The 18,998-nt window shown below is 28.3% G+C and overlaps 2 protein-coding genes and 1 long non-coding RNA gene across 3 annotated transcripts; 1 reads left to right on the forward strand and 2 right to left on the reverse strand.

The window, feature by feature from the left end:
* Positions 1-3,982: 3,982 nt before the first annotated feature.
* Positions 3,983-5,393, reverse strand: LOC150026010 (bifunctional dihydroflavonol 4-reductase/flavanone 4-reductase-like). Its single transcript, XM_090304346.1, has 3 exons — positions 5,234-5,393; positions 4,958-5,150; positions 3,983-4,343 (listed from the first exon to the last, which is right to left on the reverse strand). Exons 1-3 carry the CDS (start codon positions 5,391-5,393, stop codon positions 4,190-4,192), a joined length of 507 nt encoding a protein of 168 aa, XP_090160472.1. The 3' UTR covers positions 3,983-4,189.
* A 41-nt stretch (positions 5,394-5,434) lies between these two features.
* Positions 5,435-5,905, forward strand: LOC150026011 (uncharacterized). The gene is made up of 2 exons (XR_016522975.1): positions 5,435-5,498; positions 5,668-5,905. It is a non-coding gene; the product is annotated as an uncharacterized LOC150026011 (long non-coding RNA).
* Positions 5,906-14,899: 8,994 nt separating this feature from the next.
* On the reverse strand, positions 14,900-18,177 carry LOC137830495 (dihydroflavonol 4-reductase). Its single transcript, XM_068637887.2, has 6 exons — positions 17,782-18,177; positions 16,905-17,074; positions 16,514-16,708; positions 16,119-16,278; positions 15,842-16,034; positions 14,900-15,254 (listed from the first exon to the last, which is right to left on the reverse strand). Exons 1-6 carry the CDS (start codon positions 17,897-17,899, stop codon positions 15,101-15,103), a joined length of 990 nt encoding a protein of 329 aa, XP_068493988.1. The 5' UTR covers positions 17,900-18,177; the 3' UTR covers positions 14,900-15,100.
* Positions 18,178-18,998: the final 821 nt, after the last annotated feature.

Genomic DNA, 18,998 nt, shown 5'->3' on the forward strand with positions numbered 1-18,998 from the left:
TAAAATAAAATATTAATAAAGATAAAATATAAATAAATTTATATACACCAAAACAAAAAAAATAATTATAATGATAAATTTCATATAAACAAGTTTTATAAAAATAGAAAATGAACAAAGAAAGAAAAACCTCTTTACCAAAAATGAGTCTAAGTTGTTTGAGTATGATGGTTTCTATCCTAACTGGTGCCTAAGAGAAAAATTAAACCTCCGGAGAAGAGAAAAATTGAAACGGTTATTACATGTATCCCAATAAAGACCAATCTCATCCCCTTTGTGTAGCCGCCTTCTTAAGACAAATTCATTGATCCAATTGTCCACTTTGTGTAGGCATAGGCCCTCCTCTCCAAACAGAAAACGATCCCTCCAACTGTCCGTAAACATATAATTGTCAGACTTTTTGAAGAAAAAGAGATAGTGTGAGGTCTGCGTGTCCACATCCCAAATCTCAACATCAATTCCTTTTTCAATTTCATAATCAGTTGCATTCAGCATAGGTAACATGAAATTTCTCGCCATAAGTGACGGTACCAGAAGTCGCGAAGTCACATCAAAGTCTTCCAGCACTTTCTTTATTTTCCAAGGATCTTCACACGGAAGCATTGCAGAATCTGCCAAAGAAGAATTCTGTTCCAGCTGTTCTTTATTCTTCTTCTGCCCAGTTATTTTCAATTGCTCAACCACAACCTTCTGCTGCTCAACCAGAACCTTTTGCTGCTCAACCAGAACATTCCGCTGCTCAACGAGAACCTTTTGCAGTTCAACCAGAACATTCCGCTGTTCAACCAGAACCTTTTGCTGCTCAACCAGAACCTTTTCCTCATCCCTTTCTTCCTCGCGTCTTGCACCAGACATTCTTCTTCTTTTTTCTTTTATCTTTCTCACCCCACTCTAATGATATAACCTAAAAGAATTAGGTTCACTTGCATGGTTTCTATAATCTATATCTTCTCCTATATATAGGATTCCTATTATAACCGTTTTATTTTACATAAATTTGTTTTTTATATATTAATATTTTATTTTATTATATTTATATTTAAAATTAAAAAAAAATATTAAATTTAAATAAATATTTGAAAAACATGCGATACATTTATTTAAAAAGAATAAATCAAATAACATTTTAAACTAAAATTAAAACATGATTTGTTGGACAGTTACATTCAAATTGACATTTTCGTCTCTTCATATTTTCTCTCTTCTTCCTCAATCTCTGCCACTGCATTTAAATATATATATATATATATATATATTATTTATATTTATCTATATCTATACTTCTATACCTATATATAGGAGATTCCCCTCTTAATTTTTTTTCTATTTTATCTTTATATAAATATTTAATTATATTATTATATTATGGACATTGTAGTCATTTTTTATTTTTTTCTAAAATATTTAGTATATGTGGAAGAACAGTTTTAAATTAAAATAGAGGTTGGGGACGATTTTGAATTAAAAGAGTGGTTACTTTTTAAAAACAGAAACAGTTGCGGAATGTTTCTTCAAATTTGAGAAAAAAAAATATTAGTAGAAATACTGGAGAAGAAGGACGAGTTTGAATTGAGAGAGTGGTTAATTTTAAAAAAACAGTTTCATAGAAATACAAATAACATGTAAAATTATGTGTAACATCGTTTATTTCAATTTTAATATTAAACATAAATATAAATAAATAAATAAATAAGTGTTTGTGTTCCAGTTATTATTAAGAAACAATTTCTTGTGAAATTAACTTTTGTCATTACTTCAAATAAATCAGAGGAGGCAAACTATATTTAATGTTGAAATTTATCTCCTACTATACAATTTTGGTCATGGTCAATTATATGTTGCATTATCAATAGGTTTTTCTCAACCTTCAACAAAAATTCTTATTAAACCATGACAAAGTATATATAGAGGAGATTCCTCTCTTTAACTGTCCTAAATTTTTTTTTCTTATTTTATCCTTACTTAATATTTTATTGTATTAATTTATTTTGTTTATTTGGACATTTTATAATTTCAAAAGTTAATAAAATAATTTTTTAATTTTAAAATTTATTTTATTTGTTATCATTTAACTACCAAGAGAGTGGAGAGATTGATTAGTTACTTTTTTTTAGAGATCTTTTCTCTATTAAATAAAAAATTAAAGATATTTATTAATATTACCTATATAAAGGGGATTCCCCAATTTAACTGCTCTATTTTTTTCTATTTTATCTTTACTTAATATTTTATTGTATTAATTTATTTTGATTATTTGGACATTTTATAATTTCAAAAGTTAATAAAATAATTTTTTAATTTTAAAATTTATTTTATTTGTTATCATTTAACTAGCAAGAGAGTGGAGAATTGATTAGTTACTGTTTTGTTTTAAAGATCTTCTTCTCTATTAAATAAAAAATTAAAGATATTTTTTAATATTACCTATATATAAGGGGATTCCCAATTTAATTGCTCTATTTTTTTTCTATTTTATCCTTACTTAATATTCATTTATTTTGGTTATTTGGACATTTTATAATTTCAAAAGTTAATAAAACAATTTTTTAATTTTAAAAAATTTATTTTATTTGTTATCATTTAACTAGTAAGAGAGTGGAGAGATTGATTAGTTACCTTTTTTTAAAAAAAAATCTTCTTCTATATTAAATAAAATATTAAAGATTTTTGTTAATATTTTGTGGAGCAAGAGGGTGGAGATATGGGTACGTTATTTTTCTGATTTAAACTGATTTTTTTTTATTAAATAAGATATTTGTTGTATCCATTTGAAAAGAATAAGTCAAATAAAATTTTGAATTGATACGTGGGTTGATGGACATTTACCACTTTCTCTTTCTCCTTTTCACTTACTTACTTCCCACATTTTTATTTTTTTTACCTACTTCTCTTACTCTCGTCATACTTTCATTCTCACTTTTCTTTCTCTTTATATGTTTTGATTAATTTTTGTGAACCCTAATTTGACATTGTTTCACGAAATTTTTGAAGTTTGTGACTAGAGGTTGAGAAAAGACTCAACAAAAGGAGTTGCGCGCATCATCACAACCATTGGTAACACTAATTTGTCTTTTGAAATTGTGATTGAAACATGTAACTAAAGGGATAAGAATGACTCGTGAAGAGGAGGTCGGGTACATGATGAAAGTCCTCATAACAATTTTATGGATTTAAATAAAATCATACAGACATTAACTAAACTATATTCTCATTTCCTCATATTTTACGAAAAAGTTACTTGAAATTTGATTTTTAAGTTTTTTGTCATAACCATTTCTCTATCTTTGCTCTTCCTCTATATTTTATTCTTTTAGGTTTTGATTTTTGAAATCATCTTAAATTTTCATAAATTTAGCATTACATGGAGGTATGTCATCGTGTTCTTAACTCTATGTCATCTTGTTCTTAACTCTATGTCATCTTGTTCTTAACTCTATGTCATCGTGTTCTTAACTCTATGTCATCGTGTTCTTAACTCTATGTCATCGTGTTCTTAACTCTATGTCATCGTGTTCTTAACTCTATGTCATCGTGTTCTTAACTCTATGTCATCGTGTTCTTAACTCTATGTCATCGTGTTCTTAACTCTATGTCATCGTGTTCTTAACTCTATGTCATCGTGTTCTTAACTCTATGTCATCGTGTTCTTAACTCTATGTCATCGTGTTCTTAACTCTATGTCATCGTGTTCTTAACTCTATGTCATCGTGTTCTTAACTCTATGTCATCGTGTTCTTAACTCTATGTCATCGTGTTCTTAACTCTATGTCATCGTGTTACATGCTATACTTTTCTGTTTTAAACTAATATTCTTATTTATTAAATAAATAAAAAATATATGTTGGTTAATTTTATATAAATAATTAAAATAAAATATTTTGAATTGAATATGAAACTGGCATTACGCAAATTTTAGGTGAGGACACCACAAGATACTCTAGACTAGTAGTTTTGAGGATGTACATATAATGTGAATAGTTATTAATGATATTCAATGAGCACTTATTTATTTTATAAATAGCCTCATATAATTGCATATAAAGTAAGAAAAAAAAAATCTACTTATAAGACAACTTGACCTTGTACAATTCAATTACGATTCTCACAACCAATTCACAACACAAGAACCAGAATCATTGAAGAATCCCAAAAATATGAAAACCTATTTATTTATTATATGTGCACCATTCTAAGCATGTTTAGGAAGAAACCCTTTTTCTTTGCATGCATCAATTGCTTCGGTATACATATCCTCCAAGCTGTATTTGAATTTGAATCCCAACTCTCTTATTTTCTTCGAAGATAACCTCACCAACTCCAATTCATCAAGAATCTTCTCAAACCTAAAAATCAGATATAAGTGTATTAGAATTTTAGTTTGTAACTTTAGAATATAAATAATTGATATTTAAAACTTCGATAGTTAATTATGTTAATTTATAAATTATTTATCTATAATAAAAACTAGTTTAGTTGATAACAACTAATTAATTTTTATTTTTAAAATTAATTTTTATTTACAAATGTTATAGTTATGGTAGATTTTAACATGGTTTTAGAGGTTCAGTTAATTGTAAAATCTAATTTCTAATTTTACTATAACTAATTTTAAGAATATTATTAATGAAAGTTAAAATAGTAAAATTTAAGAGTGAATTTAATTTAGATGGAATGTGTTCTATTCTTAATAATTTATCTTTTTTATATTAAGTTTGTTAAGATGATCATATACCTACTACCGAATTTATATTGATTTTCATAATTAATGTTAAAGTAAGAAGAAATATAATGAAGATTGTATACGAAGTAAATATATAATCAAATTATAATATACAAACAATACAAACTTTAAATTAAGAAGTTGAAATTGTGATAGTAAGTTAATTATAAACCCATTTATAAAAAATATTTGAGAATTAAATTAGTTATGATGTAAGAAATTTGTTGAGAGAGTTACCTAGTTGGAACCTTGTATTCTGGGTATTTTTTGTTAATTAATTTTGCAATGTGATGAATAGTGACATCACATGCATTGCATATGTATCTTCCTTCAGCTTTTGGCTCTTCAAATAGAAATATATGAGCACGACAAACATCTTCTACGTGAACCAATTGACCTTGTCTTATGATCGAATAATGCTGCTCTTTTCCTGCATATCAAAATTCCTTCACAAATTTTAACAATAATTTGAACAAATAAATAAGAATGTTTTTCAGAATTTTGTAAATTTACCTGTGATAGTGGAAAGTGCAGTGATTAAGCTAGATGGCATTGATGGGAGCAGAAAAGGACCAACAACAAGAGTTGGAAGGATAGTGACGAAGTCCATTCCTTTTTCTTTGGCAAATTTCCATGCTTCTTGCTCTGCCAGAGTTTTGGAAACGAAATACATCTGCATTCAAACAAAGATATGAAACTTATCCATTACTTTGCAGAGAAAATAGGGTTTGCAAATGACTTACTGCAAAGGAAAGATGGCAATGGCTATTTTCTGAAGGTATGAAACTTAACAAAAGTAAATTAATCAATGAGATTCAGTTTTAGTTGTTTCTTTGTCCTGTTCTGATGATATTATTTTTGCATGAGTTTATGCTAGATTCTATGGTATGAATTGTCCTTTTAGCACATTCTTTCAGTGGTGATGCTTCTTAGTTTTCACGTTCCAGGGTTGGTGGAATGACCTTCTTCATGGAAAAATATATAAAGAGATCGATCACAGTGGCAAAATGGTTTTGCTGCTTAATTTTTCTTAAATTATTTCAGATTGATGTTTGATTTGACAACAAGCTTTGGTATATATCTTTTTATCGGCTTGCTCAATATTCTTTACACTTGTAAATTTTTTGATTTTTTTTACTTGTGTTATGAAGAAATTATGATGAAACCACAAATATGATTTTCATTAGATACATGTAGTAAGTTGGTTAGTTCAGTAATATTTGAATTGGAATGACATACAATTTTTATTGCCGACTGTTTTTAAAGAAACAAAAAAATGAGTATCAAGACTAACCAACCATCTTGTGGTTTAAATACTTAGTCCTTTTATTCACCTCAATTTCCCTGTAATGACTAATTTCTCAAGATCATGATTTGGTCCCCATAGTTTTCACTGAATTTAGGTTTTGATCCCTGTACATTTATTTTGTTTAGGTTTCTTTCCCTGTAGTATACCAGACATCAGCTAGTGTATTGGCATGTTGTTAATAACTGGGACTAAATCAAATTGTTTACAACTTAAGTCAAAATCAAGGTAAATCATAAACCATAGGTTTAGATTCATGCATCCTAAACCTCTTAAGAATCTTCTCGAAAAACCATAGGTTAAATTCAATGTGAACTTTCTATTTGCCTTTCTCCATGTCTCCACACATCATAGCCATTCAACTCTCATTGAATGTGACGTTCCTTATGGAGTATTTTCTTTTTCCTTCAGGCCTTCTTTGCAGAGCATTCCTCAATATGCAAAAAATGACTTCTTTATTACAGGTGAATCATATGCTGGACACTATATTCCTGTTTTCGCAGCATCGATCCATCGTATTGTACTTTGAGCTTGTATCATGGAATAAAACTAATATTCTAAAGGAATTCCGAATTTGCTGCTTTATGCTTATTTTTGTATTCATGATTATGATATGTGTTTAATAAAAGGTGAAAAAAAGGGTCTTTAGGTTGTATAATTTATACTATAATCAAACATTAACATTAAATGACATTTAGTGCATATCATCATCTCACTCTTTAATATTTTTTTTATCTTCCTATGAATTGACATTCTTGTTTTTATAAAATTGTTTATATGCACTTCATAATTTTCAGAAAATACCATTTTACTCCTTTTAAAAATGACTTTTTCCAGATTCACCATTAAAAAAAATGTGTTCCAGAAATAATGTTTTGTAATGATTTTTTTTCTTCCAGATTTCCTATTTTTGAAACACATCTTGTTTACAAATACCTTTTATTTACAAAAACTTTATTCCGGAATCATCCAAATCTATTAAAGATAATTCAGGTATTGCATAGAATGTAGGGGGTGTAGAAAGAAAACTGTAGGAGTGAAGAAAGAAATACCCATAAAGAAAATGGTAAAAGGAGACCTGACTGATTTCCAAGACAATTACTTCCTCAACCCAATAAATTGTGACATGCACGCATTGCTTATATGAATTTTTTTTCCAAAATATGTTTATAGATTTCAATTTATGAAACACTTTTTGGAAATTTGGTATAAGTTTTCCTAACACATTATTAGATTTATTTTCCAAAATATATATTTTTTATTCTAAAATTATTTTTCCAAAATGAAATTTTGATTTTCTAATTCTATTTTAGAATTTTATTTCCAAAATATAAAAATTTATTTCAAATTTGCTTTTCCAAAATATATCTTTTTTATTCAAGATTTTCAATTTCACAAAAGACAATATTGAAAATTTAGAAGCCCGACGACTTCCAAAGTTTATTATAATGTGAAATAAGACTCCATGAAAACATTCAAATATAAGTTATTATTTTTAGAAAACGTTTTGAATCAATCATTTGCTTATTAAGCATAAATTGAGTGCATCAATTACTAATCAACATAAATTGATAATCTCAACATCATCCATGATAATAGTAATGTTTTTTCAAACTAGCTTGAACTAGTTGAACCACCACTTCTTGTTTATTGTGAGATTAGAATTATATTTTATTTTGTATGATGACAATTTATTTTGTACGATAATCATATCAATTGAACCATTAATTTTTCATTTACACAATTCAACAACTTAAAACCTGTCTTATAGTCATACTTATTATATGAATCTAATAAAAGGTGGCGGGTATAATTTATAGTATAAGCAAATGATAAAAAAGGAGACCTGCCTGATTTCCAAGACAATTATTTCCTGCACCATTCCTTTTATTTTGTACATGTCCATTTATTTTATACGATAATCAAATTGGTTGAACCATTAATTTTTAATTTACATATTTGAACCACTTAAAACATGATTTGGTTGACTCGGTAGTACATATTGAATGGTTGAGAATAAATTAATTGTGGAGTACTTATGTCAAACACCCATATTTGAATACATTCAAAATATAGATAGAGAAACAGACCAATGTTTTTTCAAACTAATTGAATCATCATTTCTTTCTCCCTTGTTTAATGTGGAGGTAGGACCATATATTATTTTGTATGATGACCATATTGAATAGTAACAAATTAATTGTAGAATACTTTTATCAAGAACCTACATTTGAATACATTCAAAATATAGATGAAGGTGGGATCCGACCATATTGAATAGTAACAAATTAATTGTAGAATACTTTTATCAAGAACCTACATTTGAATACATTCAAAATATAGATGAAGGATTTGCTATTTTAGATGCTTATTTTTTATTCATGTTTATGATATGAGTCTAATAAAAGGTGAAAAGGGGTTATATAATTTATACCATAATCAAACATTAACATTAAATCACATTTAGTGCATATCGTCATCTCACTCCTTAATATTTTATTATATTCTTATGAGTTGACATTCTTATTTTTATAAAATTGTTTATATGCACTTCATAATTTTCAGAAAATACCATTTTATCCCTTTTAAAAATGACTTTTTCCAGATTCAACATTAAAAAATGTGATCCAGAAATAATGTTTCGTAATGATTTTTTTTCTTCCAGATTTCCTATTTTGGAAACACATCTGGTTTACAAATACCTTTTGTTTCCTAACACATTATCATATTTTATTTTCCAAAATATATATTTTTTATTCTAAAATTATTTTTCCAAAATCAAATTTTGATTTTCCAATTCTATTTTAGAATTTTATTTCCAAAATATAAAAATTTATTTCAAATTTGCTTTTCCAAAATATATCTTTTTTTATTCAAGATTTTCAATTTCACAAAAGACAATATTGAAAATTTAGAAGCTCGCAAACAAACACAACATATTAAAGGTAACATCAGACAGACGAATCCCTAACTGCTAAGAACACTAAAAAAAGTAAGCATGAAAGCGAGGTTGGAAGCAAGGTTTGGAGTGGCTTGGAAACGCCATATTAAGATCAAAAGTAGGTTTGAAGCTTAAAATACAACACAATGAATAACATGTCGTCTTGTAACAGATGGTGAAATGCGGTATGAGAAATACTTCTCTCCAAAGTTCATATCGTTGGGTCTCATCCATTACGTCCTCCCAAACTGCGGCTAGGAGAAGAGTTTAAGGAAATGTGGACATCAATTTTTCTAGACCGTTCTGTTTTCTTGCATGACATTCGTCTCAAAGATACATGTTATTATAATGTGAAATAAGACTCCATGAAAACATTCAAATATAATTTGTGAACCTGTGAATGAGGATCGTGCTACATGTCCTTCAAAGAAAAACAAGAAAAGATATCGAAGTTGCAAGATATCAAATAATATGTTCAAGGCGACTGATGCTGCATATTTGGCTGATACTATTATTGAGCTTTCAAGCCGGGCCGAGCTCTTCTAATTGGAAAAATGATGAAGACCAAAAGTACTGATAATATCTCATTAGTGGATTTTGAAAAGATAAAAATTGAACTTGATGAAATTAGAATTATATTTTATTTTGTACGATGATCATATTAATTGAACCATTAATTTTTAATTTACACAATTGAACAACTTAAAACCTGTGTTGTAGTTATACTTATGATATGAATCTAATAAAAGGTGGCGGGTATAATTTATAGTATAAGCAAATGATAAAAAGGAGACGTCCTCCCAAACTGCGGCTAGGAGAAGTGTTTAAGGAAATGTGGGCATCAATTTTTCTAGACCGTTCTGTTTTCTTGCATGACATTGGTCTCATAGATACATGTTATTATAATGTGAAATAAGACTCCATGAAAACAATGAAATGTAAGTTATTATTTGCTTATTACTCATCCGCATAAATTGATAATCTCAACATCATCATCAATAATAATAGTAATGTTTTTTTCAAACTGAATTGAACTAGTTGAACCACCATTTCTTTCCCCTTTTGTTTATTGTGATATTAAAATTATATTTTGTTTTGTACGATGACCATTTATTTTGTACCATCTAAAGCAAGTGTCTTTGTGACAGTAATATTTTTGATAATCTCAACATCATCATCAATAATAATAGTAATGTTTTTTTCAAACTGGATTGAACTAGTTGAACCACCATTTCTTTCCCCTTTTGTTTATTGTCTTTGTGACAGTAATATTTTTGATAATCTCAACATCATCATCAATAATAATAGTAATGTTTTTTTCAAACTGGATTGAACTAGTTGAACCACCATTTCTTTCCCCTTTTGTTTATTGTGATATTAAAATTATATTTTGTTTTGTACGATTACCATTTATTTTGTACCATCTAAAGCAAGTGTCTTTGTGACAGTAATATTTGAGAACCAAAGCCTTCCATTGGAGTCCTTCCATATGGGTCTCAAATACAATACTACCGATACAAAATAATGCGCGTGGAGATATTACTTTTAGAGATAACTATCAATATCCTACGATAACTATCAATATCCTACTAAAGGTCCATACTATAGTAATATACCATTTTGTACGAGCAATAAATATTATATGACATTATAGTAATAAGTTTCGCTGTGAAAAACAAGTAAGAATTGAAAATATTAAAAAAAAAAAAAAAAATTCTGATTGGAATAGGTCCATGAGATTTTGGTTTTGGAAGTACATATGAAATGGTTGAAAATAAATTAATGTTCGAATACATACAAAATATACTAAGAGAAACAAAATTTAACTAAACTAGTTAAACCACTATTTTTCTCTACGATAATCAAATTAATTGTAGAATACTTTTATCAAGCACCTACATTTGAATACATTCAAAATATAGAAAGAGAAACATACCAATAATATTTTTTCAAATGTAACTAAACTAACTTAAACAACATTCCTTTTTTTTTGGGAGTAGAATTATATTTTATTTTGTACAATGACAATTTATTTTTATCTGACCAAAATCAGTTGCTCAAATTTCACATTCATTTAGCAATGCACAACCATCCACGAACAACACCCAACTTATCATTTCGTCCATGTTGTTCAATTGTGTAAATTAAAAATTAATGGTTCAATTAATATGATCATCGTACAAAATAAAATATAATTCTATTCTCAAAATAAACAAGGATAAAGAATTGGTAGTTCAGTCCAGTTTGAAAAAAACATTACTATTATTATTGATGATAATGTTGAGATTATCAATTTATGTTGATTAGTAATGATGCACTCAATTTATGCTGATTAGTAATTGATGCAAAACATCTGAATGTTTTCATGGAATCTTATTTCACCTTATAATAAGATGTATCTTTGAGATCACTTTACACAAGAAGACAGAAAGGTCCAAAAAAATTAATGCCCACATTTCTTTAAACTCTTCTCCAAGCCACAGTTTGGGAGCACGTAATGGATGAGACCAAACTATATGAACTTATTTCTTTAAACTCTTCTCCAAGCCACAGTTTGGGAGCACGTAATGGATGAGACCAAACTATATGAACTTTGGATAGAAGTATTTCTCATAACACATTTCATCATTTGTTATAAGACGACATGTTATTCGTTGTATCTTAGGCTTCAAACCTACCCCTGATTTTAGTATGGCGTTTTTTAGCCGCTACAACCTGGCTTCCGTGTTTACTTTTTTTTAGGTATTCATTTGGGATTCATTTGTCTGATGTTACTTTTAATTTGTTGTGTTGTTTTACGGGCTTCTAAATTTTTAAAATTGTCTTTCGCTGTGAAATTGAAAATCTTGAATACAAAAAGATACATTTTGGAAAACATATTCCAAAAGTCCGAAAAGTGTTCCATAAATTGAAATCTAGAAACATATTTTGGAAAAAAAAAACATATAAGCATTGGTTGCATGTGACAATTTATTGGGTGCAGGAAGTAATTATCTTGGAAATTAGTCAGGTCTCCTTTTTATCATTTGCTTATACTATAAATTATATCCGTCACCTTTTATTAGATTCATATCATAAGTATGACTACAAGACAGGTTTTAAGTTGTTCAATTGTATAAATTAAAAATTAATGGTTCAATTAATATGATAATCCTACAAAATAAATTGTCAACATACAAAATAAAATATAATTTTAATCTCACAATAAACAAAAGTTGAAGGAAATGGTGGTTCAACTAGTTCAATCCTGTTTTGGTTGCCAAGACTCGTCGGTAGTGGTGCTAACAAGGATATATCTGTTAGATGAAGTACTATTTGAATCAAGAGGGGCACCCCCATTATTAACATAGTTCAGTAAGTCTTGTCAAGGGTTTCTCCTTGAGGTCATCTATGAAATCCATTTACAAAGATCTCCTGGTATGGTCTAGTATCCCAACGATATACGATATTAATGATATCGTTCTCTTGCTTGCTATCTCTGTACAGAACTTGTCTGGAGTTCACACGGTTGATGATAAACCACCAAAGTTGATAAGTTCTCCCGGTTGCATGATGATGGCGTCGGGGAGAACAGTGACCGTCTAGTGTTCTCCTTCTCTTTTCTAAATAGGTTAAAAAAAAGAGTAAGCATGGAAGCCAGGTTGGAGCGGCTAAAAAACATCATACTAAGATCAGGAGTAGGTTTGAAGCCTAAGATACAACGAATAACATGTCGTCTTATAACAAATGATGAAATGCGTTATGAGAAATACTTTTATCTAAAGTTCATATCGTTTGGTCTCATCCATTATGTGCTCCCAAACTGTGGCTTGGAGAAGAGTTTAAAGAAATGTGGGCATTAATTTTTTTGGACATTTCTTTCTTCTTGTATAAAGTAATCTCAAAGATACATCTTATTAATAAGATTCCATGAAAACATTTAGACGTTTTGCATCAATTACTAATCAACATAAATTGAGTCCATCATTACTAATCAACATAAATTGATAATCTCAACAATATCATCAATAATAATAGTAATGTTTTTTTCTAACTGGATTGAACTACCATTTCTTTCTCCTTTTGTTTAGTTTGAGAATAGAATTATATTTTATTTTGTACGATGACCATTTATTTTGTACGATGATCATATTAATTGAACCATTAATTTTTAATTTACACAATTGAACAACATGGACGAAATGATAAGTTGGGTGTTGTTCGTGGATGGTTGTGCATTGCTAAATGAATGTGAAATTTGTGCTACTGATTTTGGTCAGAGCAAAATAAATTGTTATCGTACAAAATAAAATATAATTCTATTAAGAGAGATTGATTAGTTACGATAAGTTGGGTGTTGTTCGTGGATGGTTGTGCATTGCTAAATGAATGTGAAATTTGAGCAACTGATTTTGGTCAGAGCAAAATAAATTGTTATCGTACAAAATAAAATATAATTCTATTCAGAGAGATTGATTAGTTACTTTTTTGTTTTAAAGATCTTCTTCTATATTAAATAAAAAATTAAAGATTTTTGTTAATATTTTGTGGACCACGGAGAGTGGAGATATTTGTACGTTATTTTTTTATTTAAACTGATATTTTATTTTATTAAATAAGATATTTGTTGTATTTATTTGAAAAGAATAAGTCAAGTAAAATTTTGAATTGAAACGTGGGTTGATGGACATTTACCACTTTCTCTTTCTCCTTTTCACTTACTTACTTCCCACATCCTCCTTTTTTTACCCTACATTTCTTACTCTCGTCATACTTTCATTTTCACTTTTCTTTCTCTTTATATGTTTTGATTAATTTTTGTGAATCCTAATTTGACATTTGTTTCACGAAATTCTATTTGAAGTTTGTGACTAGAGGGAGGGAAAAGACTCAACAAAAGGACAATTGGTAGTTCTCTTTGTGTGCATTTCAATTTGTGAAACACTAATTTGTCTTCTGAAATTGTGATTGAAACTGTTGGAGATCACACATCGACTAGAGATTAGAGTCTTTCATTGTATATAAGTGGGTGCAAACCTCAACCCTATGAGCCGGTTTTATGGGGTTGAGTTAGGCTTAAAGTCCACTTCGTAATATGGTATCAGAGTCATTTCGAGCCTATCCTAACGAGTGTTTGTATTGGGCCTATCGTGCCACCCGCTATCGGGCCGCTATTGAGCCTTTCATTGTATATAAGTGGGTGCAAACCTCAATCCTATGAGCCGGTTTTATGGGGTTGAGTTAGGCTTAAAGTCCACTTCGTAATAGAAACATGTGACTAAAGGGATAAGAATGACTCGTGAAGAGGAGGCCGAGGGTAAAGTCCTCATAACAATTTTATGGATTTAAATAAAATCATACAGACATTAACTAAACTATATTCTCATTTCCTCATATTTTACGGAAAAGTTACTTACAATTTGATTTTTAAGTTTTTTGTCATAACCATTTCTCTATCTTTGCTCTTCCTCTATATTTTCTTCTTTTAGGTTTTGATTTATGAAATCATCTTAAATTTTCATAAATTTATGATTTTAGAAACCACCTTCAAATAGGTTTGCTCACAGAGAGCATTATGTAGAGAAGGTATGTCATCGTGTTCTTAACTCTATGTTTTACATGCAATACTAATATTTTATTTGTTTTTTATTTGATAATTGTAGAGAGTTAATATTTGTTACTAAATGTGGACTGTGTTAGCAGGGAAGTGGAGATATTGGTAGTTACTTTTCTATTTTAAACTGATATTTTTATTTATTAAATAAAAAATTAAAGATATTTATTGTGTCCTCCTTCACTAGGTGTTCTGATGGTTAATTTTATATAAATAATTAAAATAAAATATTTTGAATTGGATATGAAACTGGCATTACGCAAATTTTAGTTGAGTACACCACAAGATACTCTAGACTAGTAGTTTTGAGGATGTACATATAATGTGAACAGTTATTAATGATATTCAATGAGCACTTATTTATTTTATAAATAGCCTCATATAATTGCATATAAGTAAGAAAAAAAATCTACTTATAAGACAACTTGACCTTGTACAATTCAATTACGATTCTCACAACCAATTCACAACACAAGAACAAGAATCATTGAAGAATCCCAAAAATATGAAAACCTATTTATTTATTATATATGCACCATTCTAAGCATGTTTAGGAAGAAACCCTTTTTCTTTGCATGCATCAATTGCTTCTGTATACATATCCTCCAAGCTGTATTTGAATTTGAATCCCAACTCTCTTATTTTCTTGGAAGATAACCTCACCAACTCCAATTCATCAGGAATCTTCTCAAACCTAAAAATCAGATATAAGTGTATTAGAATTTTAGTTTTTAACTTTAGAATCTAAATAATTGATATCTAAAATTTTGGTAATTAATTAGATGTTAATCTATAAATTATTTATCTATAATAAAAACTAGTTTAATCGATAATAACTAATTAATTTTTATTTAAAAATGTTATAGTAATGGTAGATTTTAACATGGTTTTAGAGGTTCAGTTAATTGTAAAATCTAATTTCTAATTTTACTAGAACTAATTTTAAGAATATTATTAATGAAAGTTAAAATAGTAAAATTTAAGAGTGAATTTAATTTAGATGGAATGTGTTCTCTTCTTAATAATTTATCTTTTATATTAAGTTTGTTAAGATGATCATATCATCTACTACCGAATTTATATTGATTTTCATATTTAATGTTAAAGTATGAAGAAATATAATGAAGATTGTATACGAACTAAATATATAATCAAATTATAATATACAAACTTTAAATTAAGAAGTTAAAATTGTGATAGTAAGTTAATTATAAACCCATTTATAAAAAATATTTGAGAATTAAATTAGTTATGATGTAAGAAATTTGTTGAGAGAGTTACCTAGTTGGAACCTTGTATTCTGGGTATTTTTTGTTAATTAATTTTGCAATGTGATGAATAGTGACATCACATGCATTGCATATGTATCTTCCTTCAGCTTTTGGCTCTTCAAATAGAAATATATGAGCACGACAAACATCTTCTACGTGCACCAATTGACCTTGTCTTATGATCGAATAATGCTGCTCTTTTCCTGCATATCAAAATTTCTTCACAAATTTTAACAATAATTTGAACAAATCAATAAGAATGTGTTTCAGAATTTTTGTAAATTTACCTGTGATAGGGGAAAGTGCAGTGATTAAGCTAGATGGCATTGATGGGAGCAGAAAAGGGCCAACAACGAGAGTTGGAAGGATAGTGACAAAGTCCATTCCTTTTTCTTTGGCAAATTTCCATGCTTCTTGCTCTGCCAGAGTTTTGGAAACGAAATACATCTGCATTCAAACAAAGATAAAAATAAAAACTTTATCCATTGAAAAATAAATGATTATTGTTCCGGTCAAAATATAGTTACACGACATTTAGGAGTTGAGGTCAATAACAGTTTAAATACATTCCTTAATCCACGTGTCTTTTAAAAACAAAACTGTGACAAAACATCGACTCCGAAACGGACAATCTCAAATACGATAATTGATCCTAACGTAGTTGGTGAGAAAAAGTACTAACCCAACCAGTCATCTTGGCTGCTCTGCATAACTCAACATCAGTCCAACAGGTCTCATCATACAGAGGCTTTTGGTGATGAGAAATTTGGGTGGTTATGGCTGAGGATGTGAATACAAGCCTTCTCACACTTTTTGCCTTCAAGCATGCTTTCATGATATCTATTACTCCCCTTATTGCAGGCTTTATCACTTCATTCTGCATTTCCAATCAAATTTTAAACCAGATTAATTTATCATACTTCACTCTAAATCATATACCACAAAGAAGACTTTACTCAGATCTAATGTAAAACAGAAAAAGATCACCATTGAAGTTATTTGATGGTATTAGTCTTTGCCTTAATAAATTTGAGAAAAATGAGAAGAAAGAAAAAGTATGATAGAATGAAGACCTCAGGGTCTTTGGATTCAAAGTTAATGGGGGTGGCCAAGTGGAAAACTCCAATGCACCCTTTAATGGCTTCATCAAAGCTTCCCTCTTCTTCAAGGTTAGCCTTCCACAGTGAAAGCTTGCTCTTTGCACCTCCTATCTCCAGCAAATGCTTCACCTCCTTCGTATCATCTGCACCACATCATATAGAATACAATCTCAGAATCTAAATTAATTCACCAAGTAACTATATTTATTGTTTTCAAAAATAATTTTTATTTTATAGTGAATGAATTGTAGTCTTTGAAAAATTTCTGAATTTTGTATTTATTCTATTAATTTTTATCTTTAAAATAGTTATAAATTCTGTATTCGGTTCCTGAAAATTTTAAGTAATAATCTGTGTAATGTTTTAAGAAAACTATTTTCATTTCTAACTATTTTATCATAACATGTCATGTCAGCACACATAATGCGATGACAATAACTAAGTACAAAAATAAATAAAAATACAGAAAGCAAAAGTTAAGAAAATAATTTATTGAATGTTGAATAAAAAGTTGTGTATAATTTTTTATTTCAACATGGTCTCTACTATCTAAAGATTTTCTTTAATAATATATAATAAAGTGTCTCTCACAGATAAAGTTAACTTTTCAGTCAAATTCTTGAACTAACCACAACACTAGTTCACATAAGCATCACTCACAATCTTCATACATCTATAATCAAGTTGACATGGTAAAGTGAGAGAGATCTGAGCTACATTTTAGATACCCAAATAAAAATTTAAAAACTTTGAGAGTAGAATGAAACCAGAAATTCAAATGGGTGAACAAAAAGACCTAGTTTAGGGTATGAGGAAGATGAAAAAGATGAATTTAGAGAGTGAGATGAACCTGGGTCAATAACAGTGGCTCGAACAGTATAGCCACGTTGGATGAGTGACATGACAAGCCATGATCCGATGAAACCAGAAGCCCCTGTAACGCAAACGGTTAAGGATTCTGAACCCATTTTTTAAGGTTCTCAGAAACTAGAATGAAACCTTTCTCTGTGAAGATTGGTGATGAGTTGAATGGTGTGGGAAGGTTTTATAGAAGGTGCATGCAAATGGTATTCAACTTTTACCTAATTTTACAATAAACAATTTGCATATCACGTGGAGATATGGTTGAATAAAAAAAAGTCATACATAAAAGGTTGAAATATGTTTTGATGAAGTTGTTGGAGTAACGTTGTGAAGGTGGAAAATGTCAGATCAACTTCATTGTCATTTTAATAAACTTTTAGGCCTGCTTCCAACCAACATGTTTGATAATATTTTTCGCATTAAAATAAAAAAATTATTAAAAAATATTCATATATTGACGATCTTTACGATTGAAAAAATAATAATTTTTTTAGTGAGTTATGAAGTAATGTTTTATTATTATTTTTATTATATAAAATAAATAAATAAATTATTTTATCACAATTTATTATTTTTTTTAAGAAAATAAGGTTCTGATCAACCTAATTGCAAATAAAAAAAGAAAAAAAGAAAATAAAAATTCTTATTTACTTGTAAATCACAATTTATTACTTTCATCATTTACCTTAATTACTTTTTGTGAATGTTTTCTTCTTCTTTAATTAAGGAAAAACATTTTTTAATCATTAGTATTTCTTGTTGAACTTTATTTGTATTTCAATAGTTTTTTAAATTAAATTTAATTCTATAAAGCTGACTTTTAAAAATTGTTCTTTATATATATATATATATATATATATATATATATATATACTATAATTTTATCATGTTTTTAGTTAATATAAAATTTTTAATTCACTCTTTCGTATTTTTTCTAAAATAAATGTTAGTATCATCTTATAAGTAAATTTTATACTTAAATAAACTTTACAAATATACTCCTAAAATAAAAAAAATTGAATCAGAATATTATTTGTTTTGAAACTTCAAATTATAAGACTATTAGACATAACCCAAGAAGAATCTGAAACTTTGATAAATCATTACTTTGATTTATTAATACTATCTTTGTCATGGTGGCATATCATCCCTAGAAATTACAATTTATTGCAATTTCAATAACTCATTTGGCTACAATAATAA

This window comes from Phaseolus vulgaris, chromosome 7 (genome assembly GCF_051622355.1).
Source record: "Phaseolus vulgaris cultivar YP4 chromosome 7, ASM5162235v1, whole genome shotgun sequence".
In the NCBI taxonomy this organism is placed as follows: Eukaryota; Viridiplantae; Streptophyta; class Magnoliopsida; order Fabales; family Fabaceae; genus Phaseolus; species Phaseolus vulgaris.